A 25,469-nucleotide genomic window follows, 5' to 3' on the forward strand; every position below is an offset into this window, starting at 1 on the left:
TGCTATCAGTGTAGACTCTGTACTGGGTATTTTATGCTGAAAATAAAATCTGTCAGGACAACACTGTTAGAGTGAAAATAACAAAAGCACAATGATAAACTTGGCGACTGCAAGAATGTAATGCAATTAGGATCAGCGATGAGCAATTCATGTAATTTGTCATGTCTGTTTGAAATAAAAATTAAAAATGAAACAAATCAACACAAAACAAATCAAAACACAAAACATGTTATAAAATGTCAAAGATTTATTTGGCAGAAAATAAAATAAACTGTCCCCAAACATGCCCAATATTTTAATTTTATTATTTCATCTGAATAAATCCCATTTAAGCATGTATTTGTAGTTATAGCCCTGAATGTAGGGTTGTTTATAATCATTCCAATATAAACACACATCTATTTTTCTCTAAACATTCTATTAAAAATCTTTATACGCATACTTCCATCACTGCTTGATTTACAGTACAACATTCTACAGATTTCTGCTAAAGGTTTAATCATGTTTGCCTATTATTAATATTGTTTAATTTCCATATTTTATTATTGTAATATAAACTCTCAACACAACATAGTCTCAACAAATGTGTGTCACATCACAATTTGAAATGGTGTTTTATAATGCATATGCATTTAATTATTGCATAATCCACATCAATGCTAACTGCTGGGACTGGTGCAGTATCTCTCTGCTATGTAACAAAAGCTCAATTGACATAGCTGTTTCCTCCAGTCTAATTTTCAGGGCAGATCCCTGTTAGTGGCATAAAGAGAAAGTGAAGAAATTGAGAATGCTCGTAAGGCAGTCGGGCGAGGCAAGGTAAAGGAAAGCTGAGAGAAATCAGTGATTGCAATGGTAGAAACTAGCAGTTAAGCACGTAGGAGCATTTCCTTTAAGAGTGATGAGTAGTTTTCTAGCATTTAAATTGTTTGATCTTGATCTTGTAAAAATGAAACAGGCGTGTTTTTTTTTTTTTTTTTTTTTAATATATATTACAGGCTGCGGTGAAACACTTTGAGAATAGGCTCGGCTGGTTTAGTCCTTCGTACTTCATAGAAGTGTTTCGTAGCCTGCAGTCTAGAAGTTCTCATAGTGGTGGATGAAGTGAGCATGGTCCCGCTTGTTTATCTGCTGACAGGCTTTCTCCACATTCTTCGTCAGACCTGGAGGGCCACAGCTGAACACACCGATTTTTCCAACCTAAACAGTATGGGACAAAAAAAAAGAGAAAAAGCCAATTACAATCTATTATCAAACAGTATAGGTTCGTACCATTGATATCATTGGTACGTGACAATATGAAACGCTACTACTGTTGTATCATGTATCAGTTTTGGAGTAGTGTTCGTGTTTTAACCCAATGAAACATCGAAGTATCAGGGTCTGGCTACCTGACGAGAAGTTACAAGCTTACCTCAGGATGGACTTCTTGCAGAGAGTTAAAAAACGGGACGAAAGGAGGGCGTCCAAAGTGAGTGATGGCGCGGAGCCCAGTGAACAAACTGCGGTTTAATACCTTCTGGAAATGGCGTTCACAGATGTACTGAAAAGAGAACAGGAGTGTGAAGTTAGCGGAAGACTTGTGGTCTACATGGAGCAATTGGATTTATGATCACAAGTCAGGACAGACGAATCTAGTAAAGTGAAGGAGGCATCATCCACAACTGGAGTGAAGAAGGAACCATCCATTAAGAGATACTTTCAAGGTGGACCTCACAGGTCGGCAGATTGCTACCTACCAGCATAGTGGTCCTGAGGTCAAACTTCTCAGCCAGCTGGGTGATGTAGATGTGCACTGAGACCAGGTTGTTTGAATCGTTCATCTCCACCTCTTTGATAATGTCCGCCAGCCACTCAAACTGGCGCTGCGTCCGTGTCACCCAGATAAAATAGATCTAGAGAAAGAAAATGCGGAAGCATTAGATGAAGGGCAGCAGGCCATTCAAACTCAAGACTTGTGGTATTCTCTTTTTTTTTTTTTTAAACAAGGATGTGGCTGTTTAATTCTCACAACTCGACTTGCATTTGAACTGCTGTAGCCTGCATCATTTAAACAGTAGTCTAAAATAATCCTAATTTTCAATATTACTTTGAGGGGGTGTCTGCAGAGTAAGCAGATGACAGACTTACCTTTTTGCACTGAATCTTACAGTTGATGGAAGACTTGAAAACAAGGTCTTTCAGGATGGAAGCAAAGGGTGTGACCCCTATTCCTCCCCCTACCAACACTGACACTTCATAATTGTTCCATTCTTGGTGCCCCTCACCAAAGGGTCCATCCAGGTATAACTGAGGAGGGAACAGACAAGCACTCTGGTTAGCGCTAGAACAAATGTGGATGACTTGCAGAAAAGGTTGCCAAGCACAATATGTGTAGTAAAGCATTATAAACATGACACTATTGTAATGCAATTGGTAGTCTGACTGCGTGACTCACTAACAAAATGCAGTTTACCTTTAAGTTCCTCATTCCTTGTAGATCCACTTACTTTTGGATAGCTGCCCAGCTCTGAGATGACCTCAGGGGAGTAGGTTTCTCTTAACTTCGTGGTCCAGGGCCCCACTGCCCTGATGTGAAGGCTGAGCCTGTCTTCGTGGGGGGCTGAGGTCAGGGTAAACGGATGGTACTCATCAGTTCCTAAGACCAGGCAGGCAATTCTCACCCACTGCCCAGACTTGTACTCGAAATCCTGAGGGCGCTTGAACTCCAGGTGCGTGACCCCTGAAAAAAAGCTCACGTTTTATCAAGAGATCATCATCAGGCAGAGAAAATTAAGCTCTGAACACCTTGTTGTTTCCTAGGCCATTGGGCTGGCAAAGAATAAAGCAATATAGAGCTGCAGGAGAAATGAGACCCATACCAGGTGCTTTCAATCTTCACACCACGCTACTCCAAGAAACGAGTATGTAACTGTCATTGAGCAACAGCCATACCTGAGGGAAGGAGCTCTGCTTTAACCACTGCAATCTCAATCTTTTTCCTGCTCAGGCTGACAAGTTTATCCAGCAGATAGAGGATAGCAGGTACTAGGAAGTACACATAAAACCGTGGCTGCTGAATGAGGGCAAAGCTACCATGAATGATGATCTGTGGCAAAAAAACAAACACACACGAAATATGATCACTTAAAATCGTGTAAAATCTTACATTAAAATATAGCTCACCGGGGATTATTTGCTACACTATTCCATAGTCTCAATGTTTGCAACCTCTATCATATAGGAATTAAGAAACCTTGAAAGTCAGTAGTCCTGATTGTTTAACCTATTTGTTTAGGAACAGAAACATTATGCACCAGAGTCAACTTTAAACTATTAGGAAAAGCCTCTGAGACATTAAATGACACACAACTGGAAAGTGAAGCACTGTTGGAATCACTGATGGTTTCATATATGTAGCATTTGCAGCAGGGGCACGGTATATTTACCAGAATATACATCAGGACATAGAGGTGATGTGTGATCCAGAATCCTCTGAAACTGATGCGCCGGAAGTAATGGGAAGCAAAGACATACATAATGGCCAGAACCAGGAGAAGGATAACTCCAGTGAATCCTGTCAAACAAAAGAGACTCAAGATCATTTGCTCTTTAAAAACTACCGACATATTCAGCGTATTCAGGTTTGACACCTGGACATGTACAAAGGGAGTGACTTGTTCTGTTCTGGCTTTTTCGTCTATGTTAAAGGGAAACACAGCCAATGCAAACAAAGTTTAACCTACCTGGAACAGTTTCAAAGAACCACCAGTAAAACTTCTGAGGTAGTTCAGACCTGCAGTTATCAAAACAAAAACATGAGTTAGGAATCTGGCTTTCAATGTTTTCTTTTTTTTTTTTGGTTTGGTGATTGTGAAATTAGTCACTATAAAAGGCAAAAGGCTTGTTGGAAAAGCTTTTGAAGTTGTCAGTACAACTAAGTTAAAAGCTGTCTGTAAAAATTTTTTTAAAAAAAATAAAAAGTGCTATCTGAGGCGACTATTTCAAAATGGTATAACACAAGCAATAAACAATTATTTTTACTACTCTTACCTGCAACAAGGTTCTTTCGTGGCAGTCTTAGTACAGAAACCATGACCACAGTTGAAAATTAAGTGGAGATTGACTTAGGATAGCGGGAAGGAGACACTTCTTCACAGAGATTGGTGAGTGTATGGAATGGGCTACCTAATAATGTTGATGAGACAGAAACACTTTGATCCTTTAAGACCCAACTTGACAAAGGCGTGAGATCAAACTGCTTCTGGGAACCGGATGAGCTTAGATGAGCCGAATGGCCTCCTCTTGTTTGTAAACTATGTTCTTATTAATGTTGTTGTTTTTATTTTTTACTTTAAAGCCAAGAGATGTTTCACACTGACAGAATGCATTAAAAAAGAACTGAGATAGGTTAAACCTTGACTTACCCATCGTTAAAGAAAACATGTGGGAACATGCAGGCCAAGATACTTAGAGGGCTTATGGAAAAGATGTACACATTCACTACATGGCCCAGACTGTGGAGAACTGCAACAGAAAAAAACAAAGGGACATGCCAGCGGGGTCAAACAATGTGTGTTTACGATAAGCATGTGTGAAACAGACTGGCTGCGTCTTGAACAATGCAAGCCAGCTGGAGTCTTTGGAAATCTTACTGGAGAGCACAACGGCAGACATGGCAATCCAGCGATGGAAGTCCACCGCCGCGTCGAAGGGGATGTAACGGTTGAGGAAAGTCTCGCGCAGGAAGGTGATCAGGTTCCTGCACATGGTGAGCAGCATGTAGGAGAACATGAAGGAAACTGAGGCTGCCGTCCCTCGAGACACGATGATGCCCACCATGGTGGTCTCCGGTATCCCAGTGGTGTCTGCTTGGACAGCATAGTCTAAAACACAACCCGGTGCATAATATTATTACAGGACACAAAGCTCTTCTTGGACCAATGACTCTTAAAACAGCATATTTTAGATTGACAAACCACTAATCTTATTAGTTAAGAACAACAGGCGCAGCAGGAGGGTTTGTGCTATTTGGGACAAAAAATATCAAGTAGACACTAATGCAAGTATTAACAAGGTCTGATTCTAGAAACCTCAAAAGATGCTGCTTCAGATTGATGTTATTAACACTTACGGTAAGATCGTTCCACAAGTACTCCTGCTGAAATGCCGTAGAAAATAAGAAAACACACGATGTGGCGCCGGTAGTTCTCGATAAAGCGCTTAAACTGCTGGATCTTGTGGTGAACTTTGCTCCTGTTGTATTTCTCTCGCTTAGCTTCAGTGTACAGGTGTGGACGGTGCTGATTGGGCCTGAAAAGAAACATTTAATGATGGTGGTTCTTCTTAAGATACTGTTCTTACAATACTACAGAGTCATCAAGACTAGTCTGCTTTAGGTCTTTATGGTCTTAGGAGCTATACATGCTTGTGTGTTCAAATGTTTAACAGGAGCTCAATTTACAATGTTCTACAAATATATCAACCTGTAAAATAGCTGTTCTTGGGACCACAAGCAATACGACATGCCACTACAGTTACCTGCGATTATTCATCTTCCAACTTTAAAACAATAAATGAGAACACTTTTACCTGCTAAATCTACAAAATGTAGCATTTGCAGTTTTTTTAATGACATACCAGGAACACCTCATAATCTCATCATACGCGGAAAAAAGCCTTCTCACTCATCAGAGTACTATTTGTTGTGGCTTCAATAAGCTAATAGTTCAGACCCAGGTACTAATTACTACTTCTAGAGGAGAACTTGAGACCGGCAGACATTATTTCACTTACTCTTGCAACAGCCGTCATTGAGGGAGTAACTACAGGTTACCACTACTTAATCCAGATCAAGATACAGTACTTACTCAATCTTTAGGATTCCAGTGCTATTAAAAAGCAATTCAAACATTTAACAAGTATTTTTTTTTTTTTTAGGTCGGTAACTTCAGTGCAACGGCCAATAAACTGTTCAAAAGCACTTCCAGCTTACCCACTTTGACAGGATAGTCAAGTTGATATTTGTCAAATACGTTTGTATAAAATCAACAGTTTATCGGATAATGACCAAATGCAATCTGTAAGGCCTCTGTGAGGTTTGGAGCAGTTCTCACGTTCACAGACAAACACACAGAAGGAAAGCAAAGCCGTTTCAGAAATTCTAAGCTTTTATTTCAAACCAATAACGGTCTCTCTACCAGTGTCGATCTTCCCAGCTCCATACATACAAAGGAGGGTACTTGAAATAAGCTTTTTGAAAGGAACCAGAATGGGTTTTATGTATCGGATGGCCAGTGATGGTTATTGCTTAGGCTAGATACCATGAACATTGCTTTGAGGGACATGCACCAGCACTGATGGTTTTAATGTATAGATCGCATATCAGATTCATACACGCAAATAGTTATTTCATTTGTCACCACAGTTTTCCATTTTAGTTGCTACTACTGAGACCCAGAGTCTCGACCCAGTCTTATATTACAAGATATTTGGTTGAGTGGTTTTAGCATAACATAATTGCAATTATCTATTTCTCGTCTTTTTTGTTATGTGGTCCTTTTCTAAAATGCCAACAGGTAGTGCCACCATAATTCAAAATCACCCCTAGCTTCAGACATGACTTACTTTCCCATCATTCTTCTCCTGAGCGCCTGCCCCAGCTGCCCCACTGTACTAATGTCACCGTCTTGCATGTCTGTGTCGTTGCAGCAGGAAGAACTGGAATTTACAGAAATTAAACAGTACTGCAGGTAAGAGTCAGGTTAAAATTACATCCAGCAGTTCTCTATGATTATTATTGTTGTTAACTATAAAGTACGACATTATCATTGGGTTTCACATAGCCCAATTAGCAATGGTCCTGGATTACCCAATATAACATCAGGTAGTGCTGATCAGGGTCTATGATCCTAGTATGTGGTTTTGTATCCCTTATCAATGAGCATTATAAATTAAAATAAGGATTTCCCTTTTCATTTGACTTTATTTTATGATTATAAATTACCTGCAGTCCTTATCTTTGGTAATGAAAGAGACCCTGTTGTACATTTGTTGTTTGTTTTTATCCTGAATCTCAATCCCTGAAAATAGAAAAGATATTAAAAGCCAAGATCCAAGTGCTTCTACTATCACTACCTTTGTACAGAAAGAGACACAAGGAGCACCAAAGCATACTGAACTTTGAATTGGAAAGTTTCAAAAGGAAAAGCTCCTTCCCCTTCATGTGTAACAGTAACGGGTCTTTCGAATGGGTCGCTATGAGCTGCTTTGCCAACAGTAACTGGAGATTTGCAACATACCACAAGTCATCACTATACGTTTCTACAAGAGTCATTGTAAGAGAGTTGTACACACTACAATCACCTAACACTTTTAGAAATGACGGATCTTTCTTTTTTTTTTTTATTCTGGACTCTGACCTTTCACATTGAGCTGAGCAAACTGCAGTTCTTTTTCGTGATCCCGGAGCAGGAAGTGAAAGTCCTCCCAGGTTATCTCCTCCTTGTCCTGGAACCCTGCCTCCCTGAACATGGACTCGATGACTTCCTCGACCTGGGACTTCGACAGGCAGTTGTTGGAGATCTCAATGAAGGATCTAAAGCAGGGAGTGAAGGGTGCTTAGTGTCAGCCATTGGGCCTACTTCACAAAGCTTTAACTTGTAATTAATTTGAAGTCTGTTGGAACCTTTTGAAAGTTTACCAAAGTATTTTTGCTGTTGTAGCATGCTTTTCCCATGCATTTACCATAGTTTACCCTGGTCTGCCATGTTTTTTTAATATGCTTTACCATACCTCGCTATTCTTTACAATGCTTAACCTACACTTTACCATGTTTTTACTATGTTTTATTACACTTTTCTGTGCTTTTACTATAGTATACTTTTATAAGGGAATGGGTGGAAGCTGTTCTAGACTGTTAAAGAAATCAGCAACATCCTAGAACAGAGTATATCAAATGTTTCAGATGTGGCTTAAGTGGCTATTGATTTCACATTCCCCGGCAAGACAAACACCTGTTCATTTTTAAAAACCAGCGCCAAACCGTATTGCTTATTTTGTAATATTATATCATGGTGAGCCCTTCCATCCAGGTGCCAGGATACATTGGAAGGTAGTTTGTTTGGTTTGTATTTAGGCATCAGCTTTTTTTTTATTTTTTTTTAAATGAATGAATTGGCTCACCTCAGTAGCCTGGAAAATTCAGATTTAGACAGAAATCCATTTCCGTCAAGATCGTACATTGTGAACATCAACTTTGACTTTTCTGCTGGTGAGCCTGTTAAGAGGAAACAAGATGAAAAGAAATATCTTACACGGGTGTGGTAGAGCCAACAACACCCAACTGAACTCTTCATCTCTCCATTAACAAAGTGCAAACATTGATCTGGCCAACCCTTACTGGAACAGTGCGGGATTTTATACAAAACATTTAATGGGCTCTTTTCTTATGATAACCCTTTATTTCCTCATAGCTTAATTGTCATTTCAGTATACCTAAAGCTTTGCTGTATTATAATGCTAGTGCGTGTGGTTCGAGGGTTGAGAACACAATCCCTGTACAATCCCTACAATCACAGAGAGCTATTTGATCTATGTGCTAAGCAGACTTATGCATTAATAGTATGGACTAAGTTCTGATTCACACATTGGCAAACAGGAACTCAATGTACAACCAATGCAAAAAACTAGCTAAACCAAATTAATAATAATGCAGCCTAATTCAATAAGACCTTGGATCTTGAACTTTTTTCCAAAACTGTTCTTCACTATGAATTCAGAACATTGGATGCAAAGTTACCTTTCATGAAGATGACTATGATGTCCATGAACTCCCGGAAAGAGAGGTACCCATTGCCGTCTTTGTCTGCAAGTGAAAACATGGCTTCTACAAACAGAGAGTCTGCTCTGAGCCCCAGTGCTTCAGCAAGCTCAGTCCCGGTCAACTCACACAGGAGGGCCTCCTTGGCTTTCTTTGAAGTGACGAGATTTAAATCACCGGCATCTGATTTTTCAATGTCAAGCACCTGAAGAGCGGGGAGATGGAAAAGTGAACGGTCACAAGATGAAAGTGTGGATTTGTTGAATGTTGATTTGTCTGCAGCCAAAATGCTCCAGGAACTCCAAAATGTATATTACATATTGATTTTTAAATGTAAAAAATAGTTGACTAATTTATTAACATCTTCATTAACATCAAGTAAAATTACATTTGAACGTGAAAGAGACATTATTTCATTTTTTTAAAAAAAAGGCTTTTTTTTTTTTTTTTTTTTAGTTTTGAAGGTACTGCATCTGAGCTCCAGTCTCTACTGCAGGCATCTCTAAGCTGTGATTGCTTAAACACAGAGGACCACACAATTTCCCTTTGAGACAGAGCTCAAATGAAATGGGAAGGCATTGCGTTAAGCTTCCATTGAAGGATTTACTTCCGTTTTAATTTACCTGGGCAAATGCGTGTCTAAAAAATGTGTCTAGAATTTGGCTTCTCTGCTGTTTCGTCACAGCCCCCTTCAGCATGTCTTGTTTTCTTGCCTCGGTGATGTTTAAAGCCACCTCAATGTTCTGCATGTACGTGTGGAGGTGTGTCAGGAAATCTGCTCGTTCGCATTCTTCATCAAAGAACAACACCTAGAAAAATACATGTGGGCAGATACAAATACAATGCAGCCCCCGGATGATACAGGCCTAGCAAGACAATACCAGGAATTCAGACCAATGAGGCGGCTTTGCTGTAAATTAAAACCCACACCGGTACACTCAAGACAAAGACACCAGATGGAAAGTATAGGAAGTTGAAACTTACTGATGTTAATAGAAAAAAAAAAAAAAAAAAAAACCATGCTTCATATTAACTGGTCAATAATTAACAAGTATAGCAGAGTCATTGATAAGGTCAATCATCTGTATTCATTTGTACTATCCTACCTAACAATCATAATTACAGTGAATTATTCCCTGGGAAACATTACAGAGTTGGTAAAATACAGTTGCACGGCTCACCAGGTCATACTCCTTGGGAATCTTGACAAGCAGTGCTTTCTGGCCCTGGTTGTTGGATTGGATGATATCCAGGTGGCTCCGGTTGTTCAGGTTCATGGCTCGGACTGGGCAGCGCCGGGCGTCCAAAACTGTGATCCATTTGTTGGCATCGTATCTGAGGCTGACTTGGCGGAGGGGTTCCTTGGGTCCCTGCCACTCCGACGCTGCCAAACGAAATAAAATCAAATGGCTGTTTGGACAGCAGCCACGTTTCCTCCGAAATATACCCAACACAGTAGCATGTTGGATCCATCCATGAGAAGGTCACGACTTTACACATCAGCATAAAATGGGCAGGCCATAAACGGAGCACAGCTTCCCAGCTGTTCTTTATATTGTGATTTTGTGGGTTTAGATTGTGAATCTGTATCAAATGGGATTTGATAGAACACATTTGCAAGCTGGGTGGCTTTTAGAATTCTGCTAGGGTACAATATGACTCAGTTTCAGTTACAGGAGTGAGTTTATTAAATACTGTATTCACCCACACAGCTACAGGTGTGTCCACGGATCACCAGTTGTCTAGATTTATTATGTAACTATCCTATTTTACTTTACTGAATTAAATCAAGATATTTCAGTCCACCAGAACAGCTGCAGATATACAGTTTGAAAAACTCTGAAGCAACAGCCCCCACGTTTCCCTGTAACAATGTACCTGTTATTCCTTCCCCGAGCTCCACCTTCTTATTCACGGGTTCCTGCTTCTTCTGGTGCTTCTTGAACTTGGACTTGCGGAAGTAAGCCACGAGGTAGGCTACAAGGAAGCTGCCTGTGAGCAGACAAGTCAATACTATAGAGCTGGTATACAAAGGGATGTGAATGCACTATAGAGCTGGTATACAAAGGGATGTGAATGCACTGTAGAGCTGGTATTCAAAGGGATGTGAATGCACTAGAGCTGATATTCAAAGGGATGTGAATGCACTATAGAGCTGGTATTCAAAGGGATGTGAATGCACTACAGAGCTGGTATTCAAAGGGATGTGAATGCACTAGAGCTGATATTCAAAGGGATGTGAATGCACTATAGAGCTGGTATTCAAAGGAATGTGAATGCCAAGCAAATGAAATGATTCTTTGTGTCACCCAACACCTGAGACACTTTAGAAACAAACCTGTTATCCTCCAGCACAGAAAAAGTAAAAAAACCTTCTGTAAAATACTTCATGGCAGAATTGCATTCATTAGGGTCCGGCATTTGTTTAACTACCTTAATTAACAAGTTGTCAGTGCCTGCTATGTCATTTTATAAAATTGACAACATAATATAAATTTACCTTTGATTCTAATGGCATTATAATGTTAAATCATATGACATAATATCCTACTAATCTTGTGATTGAAACCTCTTTTACAGACTCGCACGTAATCATTGTGAGAATGATCTACATGATACATAAAGGACATGGCTTCAGAAATGGTCTACAAGTAAATCAACACTGGATTTAACAACAGGACTGGTAAAAAGTCCACAAAGACGATTTGAAATATATCCAAATGCATGCAAAGAGAATTGAAACGGTCAGTACCTAAAGGAAAACAGAGGAGGACTGCAAGTACAAACCCGAAGCCGACTTGACTGCCTTCGAAATAATCAAAGGTAGTGACATTAGTGCAGGGGTGCAGGACTTCCACAGTTAACTGCCGGGGCTGAGGACAGGGATCACCTGAAACACACAGGCAACTGATAAAGAAAGGAGCCAGGAAATACAACTTATCTGAAACACGCTCTGTTTAATCAACTGACATCCTTGCGAAATGTGTTTGCCATAGAGGCCCAGTAAATATGACATCATATTAGACAACTGCTAAAAGTTAATAAATAGTCATTTATTTGTACTGGCGATTAACAAATGGTACATATCACTTAAATAGGTCCAAGTGATTATAAACATGTTTATTTATTTAATTCTTAGCAGACGCCCTTATCCAGGGCGACTTACAAGATATCACATTATTTTTACATACAATTACCCATTTATACAGTTGGGTTTTTACTGGAGCAATCTAGGTAAAATACCTTGCTCAAGGGTACAGCAGCAGTGTCCCCCACCTGGGATTGAACCCACGACCCTCCGGTCAAGAGTCCAGAGCCCTAACCACTACTCCACACTGCTGCCCTAACAATTATAGATTACACAATACTAGCCAGCTATATTCCTGTGTGAACTCAGTGTACATGATGTACTATATAGAGAGAATAACATATTATTATGTACCGCTGTGTAGTTTTCAATATACTTAACAAAAAACTGACACATTGAAAAATGTGACATTTTGAACTCTAACATGAAATACTGTACTACTAGTATGGCTTCTGGTAGACGTCTTTGACTACATGATGTTAACTACAAGATATACATTACGTTGCTACAGTTATTTTTTTAATTTTCTCAATCCTAAAATTCTAGGTGATGCAAAACTTTTAGCCAGAGCTATGTTTGAAAACCTCATTACCTTATGCCAAACAGATCTATTTGAATCTTTTTGAAGGTGCACCGTGTAGTCTTTCAAGGTTTGTCTGCTAGACTAAAAAGTCTCTGTCACCCAGATTTTTTTAGATTAAGATGGTGACTTTATCAATGCGACTGTGGTAGTGAAATGCTAAATTGTGCTCTTTCTAAATAAAACATCACCCTTGGTGTTTTCATTTGTGCTCGACAGATTACATGTACGAACCCATGAGGTTCTCGCTCCGACCTGGTTTCTCCGAGTATTCAAAGCGGGCGGGACAATGGGCTCCCCAGCTACAATCGAGCAAGAGAGGGTTTTGGTCTCAAACCTCTTCAAAGAGGAGATAAACCCTGAACTGTACAAACCCCATGGTAAGAGAAAAATAAACCTCTTAAAAAGTTATAAGATTCCATGCAACAATAACAATGCTTACCCTTTTTCCATAGAAAGACGTTTTCTTGAATGTGTTCGTCGCCAGCATTAATCACTGCAACAAGCACGTCATGAAATGTTGTGTTGCGAATCGTTTGGATTTCTTTATCTGTGAAAAGACTGAGAACAGTAGTTTGTGTTACGTTTTCAGAGACGACCTGGGCACTATTATTATTATTATTATTATTATTATTATTATTATTATTATTTATTTCTTAGCAGACGCCCTTATCCAGGGCGACTTACAATCGTAAGCAAATACATTTCAAGTGTTACAATACAAGTAATACAATAAGAGCAAGAAATACAATAACTACTTAGTTCTATCCTGCCACTTCACTAAGCAGAACAGGTCAGCTTGGTTACACCCACCCCTGGAACTTGCTTGGGGATTTATCACTTGGGTGTCCCCAACGGATGGAGATTAAACAAACTGATCATAGCTACTGTCATTTTAGAAAGCATGGAGGAACTGAGGTAGGTAAGAAGGAATACAGGAGTTGCACAGAGTAGTGAAGTTGAATTAGATTCATTAAAAGCAAAATGAAAAGTATCCATGGTTACCCATTCTGTGTGTTTTGGAACCAGAAGCGGTCTCCGTTCCGTAAACGCTCAAACTGGTCCAGAATGATGGCACTAAACAGCTTCCCAGGGTTGCCGTTGGACTCTAGGAGACCACCTGGAAACAGCTCTAGTTTGGAGGTGTCGTTTCCATAGAGATCAGCCAGTTCCTGGAACAACTGCGGGTGACAGGGGGGCAGGCCATCATTTTACTCCTGGATCATATTTTTTTTATTGCATCTTGGTAGTGCCACCAGCCAAGTTAGCCTTTTAAATTAGTCCCTGTTGTGTTTTGATTAACACATTCAGATCAACCGATTAAATGGTAATAGCTGATGTTGTTTTTCTAACCTGGCTTTTTGTAACATGTTTTGGCCAGATGACAACAGGAAGATCTGCAATAAATACACCTGATGTTTAACTTTCAAATTATGATTGTGTTATTATGTACAGTTATTTTAACTGCTTCAGGAGTTGCTATGGCATCAATTCATTGAATCGCCCTGTTTTTCACTCAAGAAATCTGGTAACACCTACTTTGTACTTTATTGGGACCCCCAAAATGTTCCTCTGGGACCTTCAGCTTTTTTAGTTGAGTCCTGGACCCTTAATGGGAAAAAGTTTTGGAGGGCACGGATAAAAGCATAGCAAGATGTAGCAAAGCATAATGGAAACGGTGTGAATCACTGGGAACTATCTGAAAAGTACAGAGAAAAAGCGGCAAACAAATGATTATATACTTTTATAAGGGGGGGGGGGGGGGGTAGCGAGGTATTCTTCTCTTACCTTGGGGTTTGTTTTGTACAGTTCAGGGTTTATCTCCTCCCAGCTCTGAATAGGTTTGAGACCAAAACCCTCTCTTGCTCGATTGTAGCTGGGGAGCCCATTGTCCCGCCCGCTTTGAATACTCAGAGAAACCAGGTCGGAGCGAGAAAACCTCATGGGTCCATACATGTAATCTGTCAAGCACAAACGAAAACACCAAGGGTGATGTTTTATTTAGAAAGAGAACAATTTAGCATTTGACTACGTACCACAAAGACGCATTGAAAAAGTCGCCCTCTTATTCTAAAAAATAAATAAATAAATCTGCGTGAAAAAGACTTCTAGTCTAGCAGACAAACATTTTCAAAACACATTGAAAAAGAAGAGAAGGCTACCTCTCCTGTGAGTCAGAATTACACGGTGCACCCTCAAACACGTTCAAATTGATCCGTTTGGCATACGGTAATGAAGTTTTCAAACTACAGCTATTGCTAAACGTTTTACATCACCTAGAATAAAAAATAATACAAAAAATATATATATATGAACATAATTTAGATCTTCTATTTAACATAGTACTAAAGTGTTTCATGTTACAATGTGTCAGTTTTTCATTCAGTATACGGTATGTAATTCTATATCTTGACGTAACATTATTCAGCAAGTTTAATTCAACTTACGAAGCAAAATGAGTTCCTTATAGGGTGATGCTAAACTTTTGGCTACAGCAGTACATTGGTGCAAGAGGCGTTTCCAGGACTCAGCTGGACCTGAATGTTTATTCTTTCCTTTGGCTTTATTGAGTAGATTTAGTGAAATGCTGCCACTGGACATGTAGCTACAGTACCTGACTATAGCCTGACTCAACAAGGCCACCTAGAAGAACGATCCTGAAAGCTCCATGGATGTATTATTATTATTATTATTATTATTTATTTCTTAGCAGACGTCCTTATCCAGGACGACTTACAATTGTTACAAGATATCACATTATTTTTACATACAATTACCCATTTTTACTGGAGCAATCTAGGTAAAGTACCTTGCTCAAGGGTACAGCAGCAGTGTCTCCTACCAGGGATTGAACCCACGACCCTCCGGTCAAGAGCCCAGAGCCCTAACCACTACTCCACACTGCTGCCCCAGTGCTAAGGTCAGAGGACTGGATTTTGTTGCATAGTAAAGAGCTGAGAGTCAGGTTTAAATCTTTGACCTGACAGTGTGATCGCTTCCCTGTTTCGAAGGACAGCAAGCTCTGCAGTACCTCTCAAATCTTCAACCACAATGTTGTCTTCTCTTTCGGCTATCTGGGATGCCATGCCCATCATTAGATCATCAATATCTTCTCCATTTTTGAGGTTAGGGTTCTACACAGAAATCCATTAAGGTTATGAATGTATTAATAAAATCCTGTGCTAGTATAACATATGACTTCTAAAGGAGTCGATAGGCAATAGCTGGTGCCAGGAGTCTTTCAAATGCATCTTTGGGTTTGGCTTTAAAATCAGGGGATTTCCATGACAATGAAAAAAAACACCTGGAAGAAATATCACCTGAACTGGAATTTACTACAAGGAAGTTGCAGTTACAATTACTGTTATGTATATCGACAAGCACTATCATTTCAAGTCAATGAATCAAATTACAGTAAAACAAACATTAACAAAAAAGTACAATAATACTTACCTGACTCATTTAACTTTCTATACACACCAAGAGGCCTCAAGCAACAGTAACCATAACGTACCTGTCTGCTCCAGTAGCTATTGCAAACACGGAGAGCTGGAGACTTGCTGCCATCCACATTGGTAATGTCCCGGAACTCACAGCTCTTATTTCTGGAACAGGAAAGTAAATCACGTTTTAAGAGGTCTAGGAAATGTGACACTTCATAGATGTTTTAATATTCTCTATTTTTTCAGTACCTCATATAGACTCCAGGGGGCACCATGGTGGCACCAAACTGCATGGCAGCAGCCTGGAATTCTGGGGAGATCCCTGGATCCACATACTTCTGGTAGCCTAAAGAAAAACATTATATATACAAAAATAAAAATAATAAAATTATGTAGTAAATTACATCACTATATAAACATAAGTAAATGAGTTTCCATGGCATCAAAACCCTAGAAGTACCTCTACTGTTTGTTTTCAAACACACTTTCCCTTGACAAAGGTGTGTTAAATAGACCGAAACGCTGGGAAGTGGCTCTTTGAGCAAAAACTGTGTTGCTGTGATAAGTGACTACAATTGATTGTAACTTAGTCCTATGCTACAAGCTACATTTAATTCCTCTGTATAGGTTTGCAAAGTACCGCTGGCGAACAGCCATTTGGTAGCTTTCTATTCTGATGACCTTTTCTTTATGAATGTGATATCCTCATGTATAAAAATGCGGAAACACATCTTCTCACCTGGATATCCTGGTACACTTTGTCCTAGATACACTGGCAGCCATTCATAAAAAACTATATTCTAGTGGAAAAAAACAAAAAACATTTCAACACCACGAGAACATATTTTAGCATATAAACGGAACGTAATTTAAATACATTTATATGATATTTCATGTCCAGGGTTTTGAACCACAATGATTTCTTGCAGCTCATTTTACTGAAACCATAAAATCATCAATCAAGTTATGATAAATAAACTTTGATTTTGCTGCTACCTTAATGAATAGAAAATGATGCATATAAATGTTTACTATATCAAAAATATCATTTTCATTTGATCACACCAGACCAGGCATACCAAAAATCTAAAAATACATTCCACTGGTGATGTATTATTAATAAATACTTATTAAAAAGAGGATTACTTTTGTGCTGATATTAAGATGTACTCTTTTTCTCTCGCCTCAGTAATGAGATGAGGTTATCTCAAGTGTTATATCAACATAACCACCACAAAAATAGGACTTTTAAATTACAGCTTCCATTATTTTCAAAAGCAATAATTAACATGAAAGAAGGCGATGATGGCGCTTCAGGTTAAGTTTGGGGGCCACAATGAGTCAATGGTCCATCCTCTACATACGAAGGTTTGAGAATAAGGACAAGCCTCTGAACGTGACACTGCCGAAACTCCAGCCACTCATAATTAATAAAGTTACAAACAGACTGAGTTACAAGAGCAGCTTCACCACTTCCATGTCCCACCAATTATGCTACAATCTGGAACACACTGTAAAAGGCAGACAGCGCTTGAATGGTTAACTCAGTAAGATATATGTGGGTGGTATGGAATGAATGGCTCCATTCCATCCCAGATCATCGAACACACATGGAATGTGTTCTGAAAGAATCAAATCGATAAGGTCTAGAAATCGAGAAAGCTTCCTAGCAAAACACTGTATTTACTAATACTACATATTCTACCAGTGTGTGTTTTATAGCTATGGACAGAACGAGAAGGAGTTGTGTTTGGACTAATTAAACACGAGTTAAATCACAAGCTTTCAGGACCTCAAAGGTCTCTTCTTCAGGTGAAAGTAGGAAAGAGAGATTGATGTTTATATTCCCATGGATAAAAGTCTAGAATTAAAGAATAGTCATGGTGATCCATAACTGAGCACATGATCTTGACTCATCATTTTGGATTGTGTGTGCATGCGTGTTTAGCTTGATCTTGATATTGCAGGTGCACCCAGCCAGATTGTACCTGCCATTAAGAGATTAACAGATATCAACAGGCTGACAGTTTACTCACCTGCAATGCTGCAATGACCCATTTCCTGGCATTCTGAAACAGCTCTTCATCGGACCACAATGGGTGCTCGGCCTTTAGCATGGAAGCCAGATGATTGTGGTATCTAAACCAGATAACACCCTCCGCTACAATAAAGACATTTTCGTTGCCTCTGGCATTGCCAAATTCTGTCAAAACATTGACACTGCAATTATAACACTAGACATATGTAGGACACAAATCCTACCATTTTCAACGCTAATTCTAAAAATTCCCAGGAAGCTGAATCATGTTTTAAAATGTTTCTGCCTGATTAAATAGCTGCAATACACACAAAGAGCCTTCCCTTACAAATGCTGCAAATCCAATTTAATATAACCTACTGCCAGTATCAGAAAACACCAAGAGGAAAAAGCTTGATGTTCCATGTGAACCCGCTAGTCATCTAGATGCAAAGGCTCTGTCTAGATGACCAGTTTAATTACTCAGGTACAATGAATTTGGAATTAGGTTTTTGTAGAATCAAGTTAAACCTACTGATTAAGGGCACTAGGACACTTCAGTTTGTTAAAAATACTGTTTCCAGCTAAACCTACACTTAAGATTTCTATATTTATGAGCACAAATATGACTCATGGGATGCTTAAGAGTATGATTACTGCTGGCCAGGATTTATTTTTGAGCCCAAACACCTGCATCAGCAACTGAAACATTGTGCAAGACCACCTGCTAAAGAAGCCAAAGACAAAGCCTCAAGGATTTCACGTACTGTGTATTGTTGTTAACGACTCTCATCACAGTAAAATACAAAAAAAAAAAAAAAACAAGAAATGAAAACACTGCCTTCCACGACTATGCCTTGGGATTTGTAGACGAGTCACAGCTTCCTAACAAAACACTTGGATTACTGAGTCCAGACCTTCATTAGTGCTGTGGTGACAGATGGGTCTTACCATAAAGCCCTGCGAGTCCATGCTGCCCTGTTGATGGATCAGCAGAGTTCCACATGAAGTATTTCCCGTCACTTTGTTTCGGGAAGGCTGGGTCTGGCCCGGACGCGAACTTCCCCCCGGAAAAGCTTCGCAGCGCGTCGCACCACGAGTGAGAGGACCCGTAAATAGAGCTCCCGTCGATCCAGGCGGTCACGTGGTTTATCTAAGCAATGTAATGCATCTCTGTTAGGTACATTTATCTCTCCGTACTGAACATTCACCCTTTAATATTATAAACACTCCGTATTACACTAATGAGCTGTGATCAGATGCTCCCAATATCTTATCTTCTTTTAATAGGCATCACATGCATAAACGCAGAGGTAATATTATAGATGCATAGGCCAAGAATAAAACCCCTGCTCCTGTTTTTGTGAATTGCAGGCAGTCCAAATCACCTGCTGACAAGTTTAATATCTGCTATAGAAGATGGATTATTAAGCTTGGATGGTGTTGGCATCCTTGATTAGGGTACTGATACTTGATTTCAGGTCTGCATCCAGACGGTGGACTGATGGTCCAATCCAGCTCCGAGTGGCTCACTTCATAAAACAAATACTACCGCCACAGCCAGGCCTGAAATGCAAGCTTATCCCAAAGAAATTCACAGCTCAATGAACGGCTATCATTGGCCATCACACTTGCCTATTAAATTCACCTTACCTTGCTCCGACACATTCTTGCTATTGTTATTATAACAGACTTCCTTTTAAAAGGGTTGTTTGATTGCCTATCTGCAAGAGGTGATGAAAATTAGTAATTACAGCAAACCGCCCACTGCATCTGGATTAAAAAAGTATTCATTCAGAAAGACAGCCCTGTCTCATTAAATCACAACCTGCATTCTGCACAGAGAACAATAAGCTGAAAGGAAAATATTTTTAATTATTCTCTTAATTGGTAACTGGGTTTTCGTAGGTGCTGGTCATTGTGGGTTTCATTGTAATAAACTCATTGCTAAGCTACCATTCAGACTGAAATGCTGACCGGAAAAATTGATTTTCTAGGAAATGGTAAAGCAAAACAAAAGCACTCATCTGTTCCTGCAGACAGACATACGCAAGTATTAGCATTATATCATTAAACTGTGACCTCCCTGGGGAACATGCCTGTCCTGATTCTTCAAGAGAACTTTCTTCATTGCTTTGGAAATGTTCAAATAGTTTCTTCTGGTAATTCAAGAAGCTCATGTACTTACATTTTTTTTTTAATTAAAATTAAAACATTAACAGGAAAATACGATACATGCCCCTATCCTCTACAATGAAGCAACTAAGTGAAGCCACTCAATCTAGGTGTAATGACTTGTGTAACAGTGCAATAGCTCACATAGTCTATGGGTCCATTGTAAATTACCACACAAAGATTTCTGGGGTTTTCCTCAAATATGTTTAACTGCTCCAAATGAAAGAGGCTCTTGTCTTCATTTTTCTCACTGTCTCAGACTATACTGTAACTATTGTTTATCCTGAAATGTAGCCCAAAAAAGGAGAGAAGAGATCTGGTATCACACTAACAATGCTGGTTGAGTGATCCTAACTGGTGCTCTGAATGTGCTGGGCTGACTACCCAGTCACAACCCTTATAAGAGTTTACTAGCAGCAATATCTGATCGTTCACATTCACAGTCGAACTTGCTTAAAACGACTAAAATATCAAGTCTATTCAACAGTAAAGTAAGAGCACTACTATTCAGTATTGGGCCAGTAGGGACATTGACTGCAATATATAAATCTTCACCTGTGCTCTAGGGTTGTTTGGGCTCTTTCCAGTTTCCTTGGACCATTGGCTGCGTTGGAATGGGAGGTAGACCTTTCCAGTGTTGCTGGGATCAAAGACTGGGTCTCCCTGGGGCACCTGGATATTCAGAAACTCAGGAGGGCAGCCTGGTCTTCTGGCATCCAGAATCTCAAACACAACATGGTACCCTGAAGCACAACTCACTGTTAGCAAGCAACAATGACCAAGTCGTATACATACTGGGGTATTTATATGGCGAGTTATAGTGACCTATAAAGGGTTTAGCCAAGAATGCATGGTCATTTTCACCAGACACAGTGTATTATACAAAGCTTTTTAGGTGTGTGGTTAAATGTGGTACTGTATTAAGAAGCATTTTCATCTTGAAACATGTGATATACCACAGTGTAAAAAACACAACAGTAGCTTTTGTCAATTATATATATATAAACACAAAAACAGTAAATAACTGGAAAGGCTATTGTATAAAATACTTAATATACCTACCTGACCTTTATTTCAAGGCTTTTTGACTACCACTTGGCTATCCAGGTTTATAAATACTACTCTAGCTGACCATGCTTTGTAGCGGAGAACAATCTCTCATTGTTTGAAGCTATATTTCGGTGGTTAGAATACACTACTTCTTTGTGATGCAAGAAGAAACCATTCTTACTATAAACTGTAAAGACTGTGGCTTTCCCAAACTCACAAAGTATCTCTACTCAGCATTTAACTTTCCAGAGTTCTAATGCCTTTCACCCCTGGTGAAAGCTAGCTTGGACTTGGCTTAAGTAAAAAGTGAAATACAGTTGACTTTACAATATTTTCTATCTTTGCTATTTTCAATATGAACACATTAACCGTATACGCTTATTTATCAAAGTAGTGAAAAGGATGCTTAATTTGACACTTTCCCATTTATTACCTGAAGATCTACGAGGGATAAGCGTAGTGAGTGGAAAAACAACAAGTGGACCAGCACAAGCATGTGCAAGCACTGAATCATCTGTCTGCAGTGAATACAACAAACAGTAAATATTCTCAGTAATAAACGTTTTAGGTGACATGTTCCACTATACAGCACTTGACCTTACCAAAGAAAACGGAGAGCACAGTCCTGTTGTTGCTGGATGGGATCCCAGACGGGCCCTTCGTCACGGCGTTGCTGATTCTACGGGGGTTGGGGAGCTGTGGCTCCTGCATGGCCTCATACACTCCATCAGCATAGTTTGCAGGCAAGAGCCGCATAAGAGGAGAATCTTCAGAGACACAGAGAAATACAAGAAGATTTGCTAAGCGATTGCTCCACTGCACAAGTTAGCATCAGTTATTTTATTTCTATAATGGAAAACTAAATGCACAAAACAAAAATAAATAACACACTATTTCTGCAATTTCTATTTTCACCATAAAGGCTTTTTTCTTGCATCACAGTGTCCCTATTGGCAGGGCTGGATTCAGTTTGATGGGGGCCCGGGGCAGTTCTAGTTTTGGGGGGCCCCTTCTTTGCATATTCAATGACTTCCCTTTACTGTTTGACCACCACTCATGCCTCAAGTCAAACACTGCTGTTAATTCTCCTTGGTTATTTCAGTTCCACTCTTTAAATGCCATATACCAATTGTAAAGCTGAATCAAAGTTACAACAAACAGAAGGTCAAGTTACAGCAGTCAGCCCAGTCATACACTACTTATTTCATATATATATATAAATAATTTGGGTCCCCTCAAAATCTGAGGCCCCGGACTGTTGGATAATATTTTAGTTTTATGATAGCTTCAGAAATCATCTTTGTATTGTAAGAATTGCTGTTTTGTGCAAGACCAGTATCACCACTTGGTGGAGGAGTGGGATACCACATACCAAATGCTCCATCACTGCTCAAACAGAGAAGCAGCTTATGGGTCTCCTTGGAGGGTGTTATCGAACATGAAAGGGGATACTTGAAGCTTGTGTCAAGGTATGAGGAAGGAAGGATAACAGTATTTCAAGTTTTTGTGTTTTATACAAACTTAATTTAATACTGGTGTCGTAGATAAAAAAAGATAAAACTATTCTTAAACAGTACTGTATAATATTTCTTGTATACATCAATTTAAATGATGTGACAGCAGTACGACTTATTTGTAACAACAAGAAGATCTCATATTGGATTTAGTTTGTTCAGCTTGCGAGGAATCCAGCAGCTCTTATTTCAACCGTCTCTTATAAAATCAAGATCTAAACACAGGTTTACCTTACATTATTGTACAACTGGGATATGTAGGTCAGTAATTCTGCATTAATACAACATTGTACTGCACTTACAGAAATACAATGCTGCATAATATGAGAAGCTATCATTTATCTCTTTCTAAAGACTTTTTGTTTCCTTTCTCTTTCTTCACTGACTTGTAATTAGAGACTTCAATGGTTTAACACATTGGCCCGGTGTGTCCTAGTGTTTGGAAATAGCACAGACTTGTAATACGGCTTGTCGTTTATTGTTATCTTCTTCAGTTTTTAAACATGTTTGTGTTGGGGTAAAAAAAAATGGGTAGAGCAGGTTACAACACATGAGTATATTTCTAACTATGCCCAACATAAAAACTTAACACAATTCTTCAAATTGATAAGATGTTTTGGTTGGGCTTGAAAAGTCTCTGTGTTGTCACTGCCAGTGTATAGTTCTTTCAATTGGTCTATTCCAGCCGTATAATCAAGTCTACTTACCCTAGTCCACTGTCATAGCAGTAGTGTTCTGCATACGTCAATGCATATTAAGATTCCATTTCTTTCTCTCACCCATTCTCTTTGCACTTCACAAAAGCTCAGTACATCTGGCAGCACGATAATATTACAATGTAATAACTGCAATACTGTAATCAGCTCTCCAGAGGAGTGTTTTACACATTGAAAAATATATGAATTACGCATGAGGTTTAGATTTTAGGAGTTAAGAATATGCAGAGCACTTTTGCTGCACAGTTTGAGTTTGCATGCTGTCAAGCTTCTCGTAGGAGAGACCGGGGTGGGTTGTCACTCTTTGTTCTCTTTCTTGTCTTTTTATTTGGAATGACATTCTATGAGGTTCTGTTCCTAACTAAGTACAAGAGTAACCTTTCATGTATATAGGGAGATTTTAATATTGGGGTAACTTTACCCCAAATAGGATATTTAGGCTGTTCAAAAAGTGTGGCTCACCTGAGACAACCTGCCCTGTACAGGGACTGGTCGTCATAGATCATGCGAAAGAGACTACAAGAGACTAATATTTCAACTGAGTTCAATGCATGGTACAAAATCATATTGCAGCTTTATATTGCTTTTATAGGCGATGAGTAATAAATACAATATTCTTGTTCTCATTAGTGCAGTATCGGTACATTTCGGTATCGTTCAAAGTAACATTACAGTTCAAATGTAAGGTTGTAGTCAAAACAGACCCATAAGTTATCATTAAAGTACACACAGTATTTATTGAAAGTATACCTATAGGCCTACTCATAACTTCAAGGTAATGTTGCATTTTACTCACAGTGTCTAAATTGGAGAGTATATTACTCAAGGACCTAAACCCGCATCTGGAGTGCTGACTGTAATATTATAGCGTATTAATGTAACTGTAATACAATGTAGTAATGTCACCAATATTATACCTGTTGATCCCCGACTGTGGTGTGCCAGGTTATTGTACCACCCATCATAGCGTTGCACCTCCCAATTAATATTAGCTTGAGGAGCTAACAATGGAGAAACAAAGGATGACAAATGATGTTAATTAGAGTACATTTGATCACTAAAATGTATATAACAATGCCGCTTATTCAAAGCGATTTGCATTACTACTTACATTAGCAATTACAGCTTTGCTGTATTATTAGAGTAGGACCACGCCCCCTAGTGGCTTTTGAATTAATAAGAAATGTGAATAAAAAGAGACCAAGTTAAGAGAGGAATAATTCGTTTGTGGTACCAGGCTGCATATCTGGAGAAATGTTGATCAATTCCTAAATACATTTATTAAAAATACTCAAATATAAGTAGACTAATGCTCAGTATGTGTGTGTGTATATATATATATTATATATATATATATATATATATATATATATATATATATATATATATATATATATATATATATATATAATGTGTGTGTGTGTGTGTGTGTGTGTTATTTTCCCCATGAATATACCGGATTTCTGGCGCAGGTAAATACTAGGTAGATATTAAAATGCATGCAAACCAAAGGCAGAATTATCCTCTAGCTGTTGTTTAGTGCTTAGTTTTAGAATTACTCTACACGGCCTCGATTCCATCCAAACCCTTATCTAAAAAGTTGTCAGACATAATAATTATATTCAAAAATCCCTTTAGCGTTCTCATTTAGTGACAACCCTCTAATTTAGATGTTTTCCACGTTAGCATATGAAACTCACCAGTCAGCTGTAAAAACGACCTGGAATACTTACCCGCCGGATACAGCATCGATAATATTAGGCAGACAACACGGGCAAAGGATATGTTCCCTCTGCGAAGCGAACCCATCTTTGCAGAGAGATGACCACCGACGTGGAGCCCTTTAAGATAACAGACGAGCTGCTTAACAAAGCCAGCAATTCACGGAAAGAAAAAAAAACTTCTCCTAAAAAAGGCACGGGCAGATGGAACTTTGTAATACTCAGGGATTATTCGTGTGGAAATGTTAATTTACTATAGGCAAATACACACTGTTGTGTTATAATGAAAACACAGAACTCTGTTTTTTTTTTTTTTTGGTTGTTAAGTAAAATAGAACAGCAATACGCATGGCTGTCTTTAATTT

General features: G+C 39.0%; 1 protein-coding gene across 2 annotated transcripts; it reads right to left on the reverse strand.

The window, feature by feature from the left end:
• Positions 1–260: 260 nt before the first annotated feature.
• On the reverse strand, positions 261–25,459 carry LOC117429209 (dual oxidase 1-like). Of its 2 annotated transcripts, XM_058998823.1 has the most exons (33): positions 25,117–25,459; positions 24,301–24,384; positions 21,756–21,920; positions 20,659–20,846; positions 18,880–19,081; positions 17,948–18,114; positions 16,651–16,711; positions 16,161–16,257; positions 15,983–16,073; positions 15,500–15,602; positions 14,257–14,429; positions 13,474–13,649; positions 12,911–13,029; positions 11,553–11,690; positions 10,679–10,792; positions 9,982–10,184; positions 9,424–9,609; positions 8,780–9,005; positions 8,164–8,257; positions 7,401–7,576; positions 6,986–7,061; positions 6,607–6,699; positions 5,114–5,292; positions 4,635–4,865; positions 4,407–4,506; positions 3,726–3,775; positions 3,429–3,556; positions 2,935–3,088; positions 2,490–2,722; positions 2,131–2,289; positions 1,740–1,895; positions 1,415–1,543; positions 261–1,200 (listed from the first exon to the last, which is right to left on the reverse strand). In XM_058998823.1, the coding sequence occupies exons 1-33, from the start codon at positions 25,190–25,192 to the stop codon at positions 1,078–1,080; spliced, it is 4,650 nt and encodes a 1,549-aa protein (XP_058854806.1). In that variant the 5' UTR covers positions 25,193–25,459; the 3' UTR covers positions 261–1,077. The 2 variants fall into 2 exon arrangements, with proteins under 2 accessions (XP_058854806.1, XP_058854807.1); XM_058998824.1 differs by lacking the exons at positions 17,948–18,114; positions 18,880–19,081.
• Positions 25,460–25,469: the final 10 nt, after the last annotated feature.

Source organism: Acipenser ruthenus, chromosome 24 (genome assembly GCF_902713425.1).
Source record: "Acipenser ruthenus chromosome 24, fAciRut3.2 maternal haplotype, whole genome shotgun sequence".
Taxonomy (NCBI): Eukaryota; Metazoa; Chordata; class Actinopteri; order Acipenseriformes; family Acipenseridae; genus Acipenser; species Acipenser ruthenus.

What these genes read in the sequence shown, in the direction of transcription:
- LOC117429209 (XM_058998823.1), bottom strand. Translation starts at nt 25,192, where the DNA reads ATGGGTTCGCTTCGCAGAGGGAACATATCCTTTGCCCGTGTTGTCTGC. An exon ending in AAGTGTACCAGGATATCCAG is followed by an intron (nt 16,258 to 16,650) that starts GTGAGAAGATGT and finishes GTTTTTCTTTAG; the next exon opens with GCTACCAGAAGTATGTGGAT. An exon ending in AGCTGGGCAGCTATCCAAAA is followed by an intron (nt 2,290 to 2,489) that starts GTAAGTGGATCT and finishes TTCCCTCCTCAG; the next exon opens with TTATACCTGGATGGACCCTT.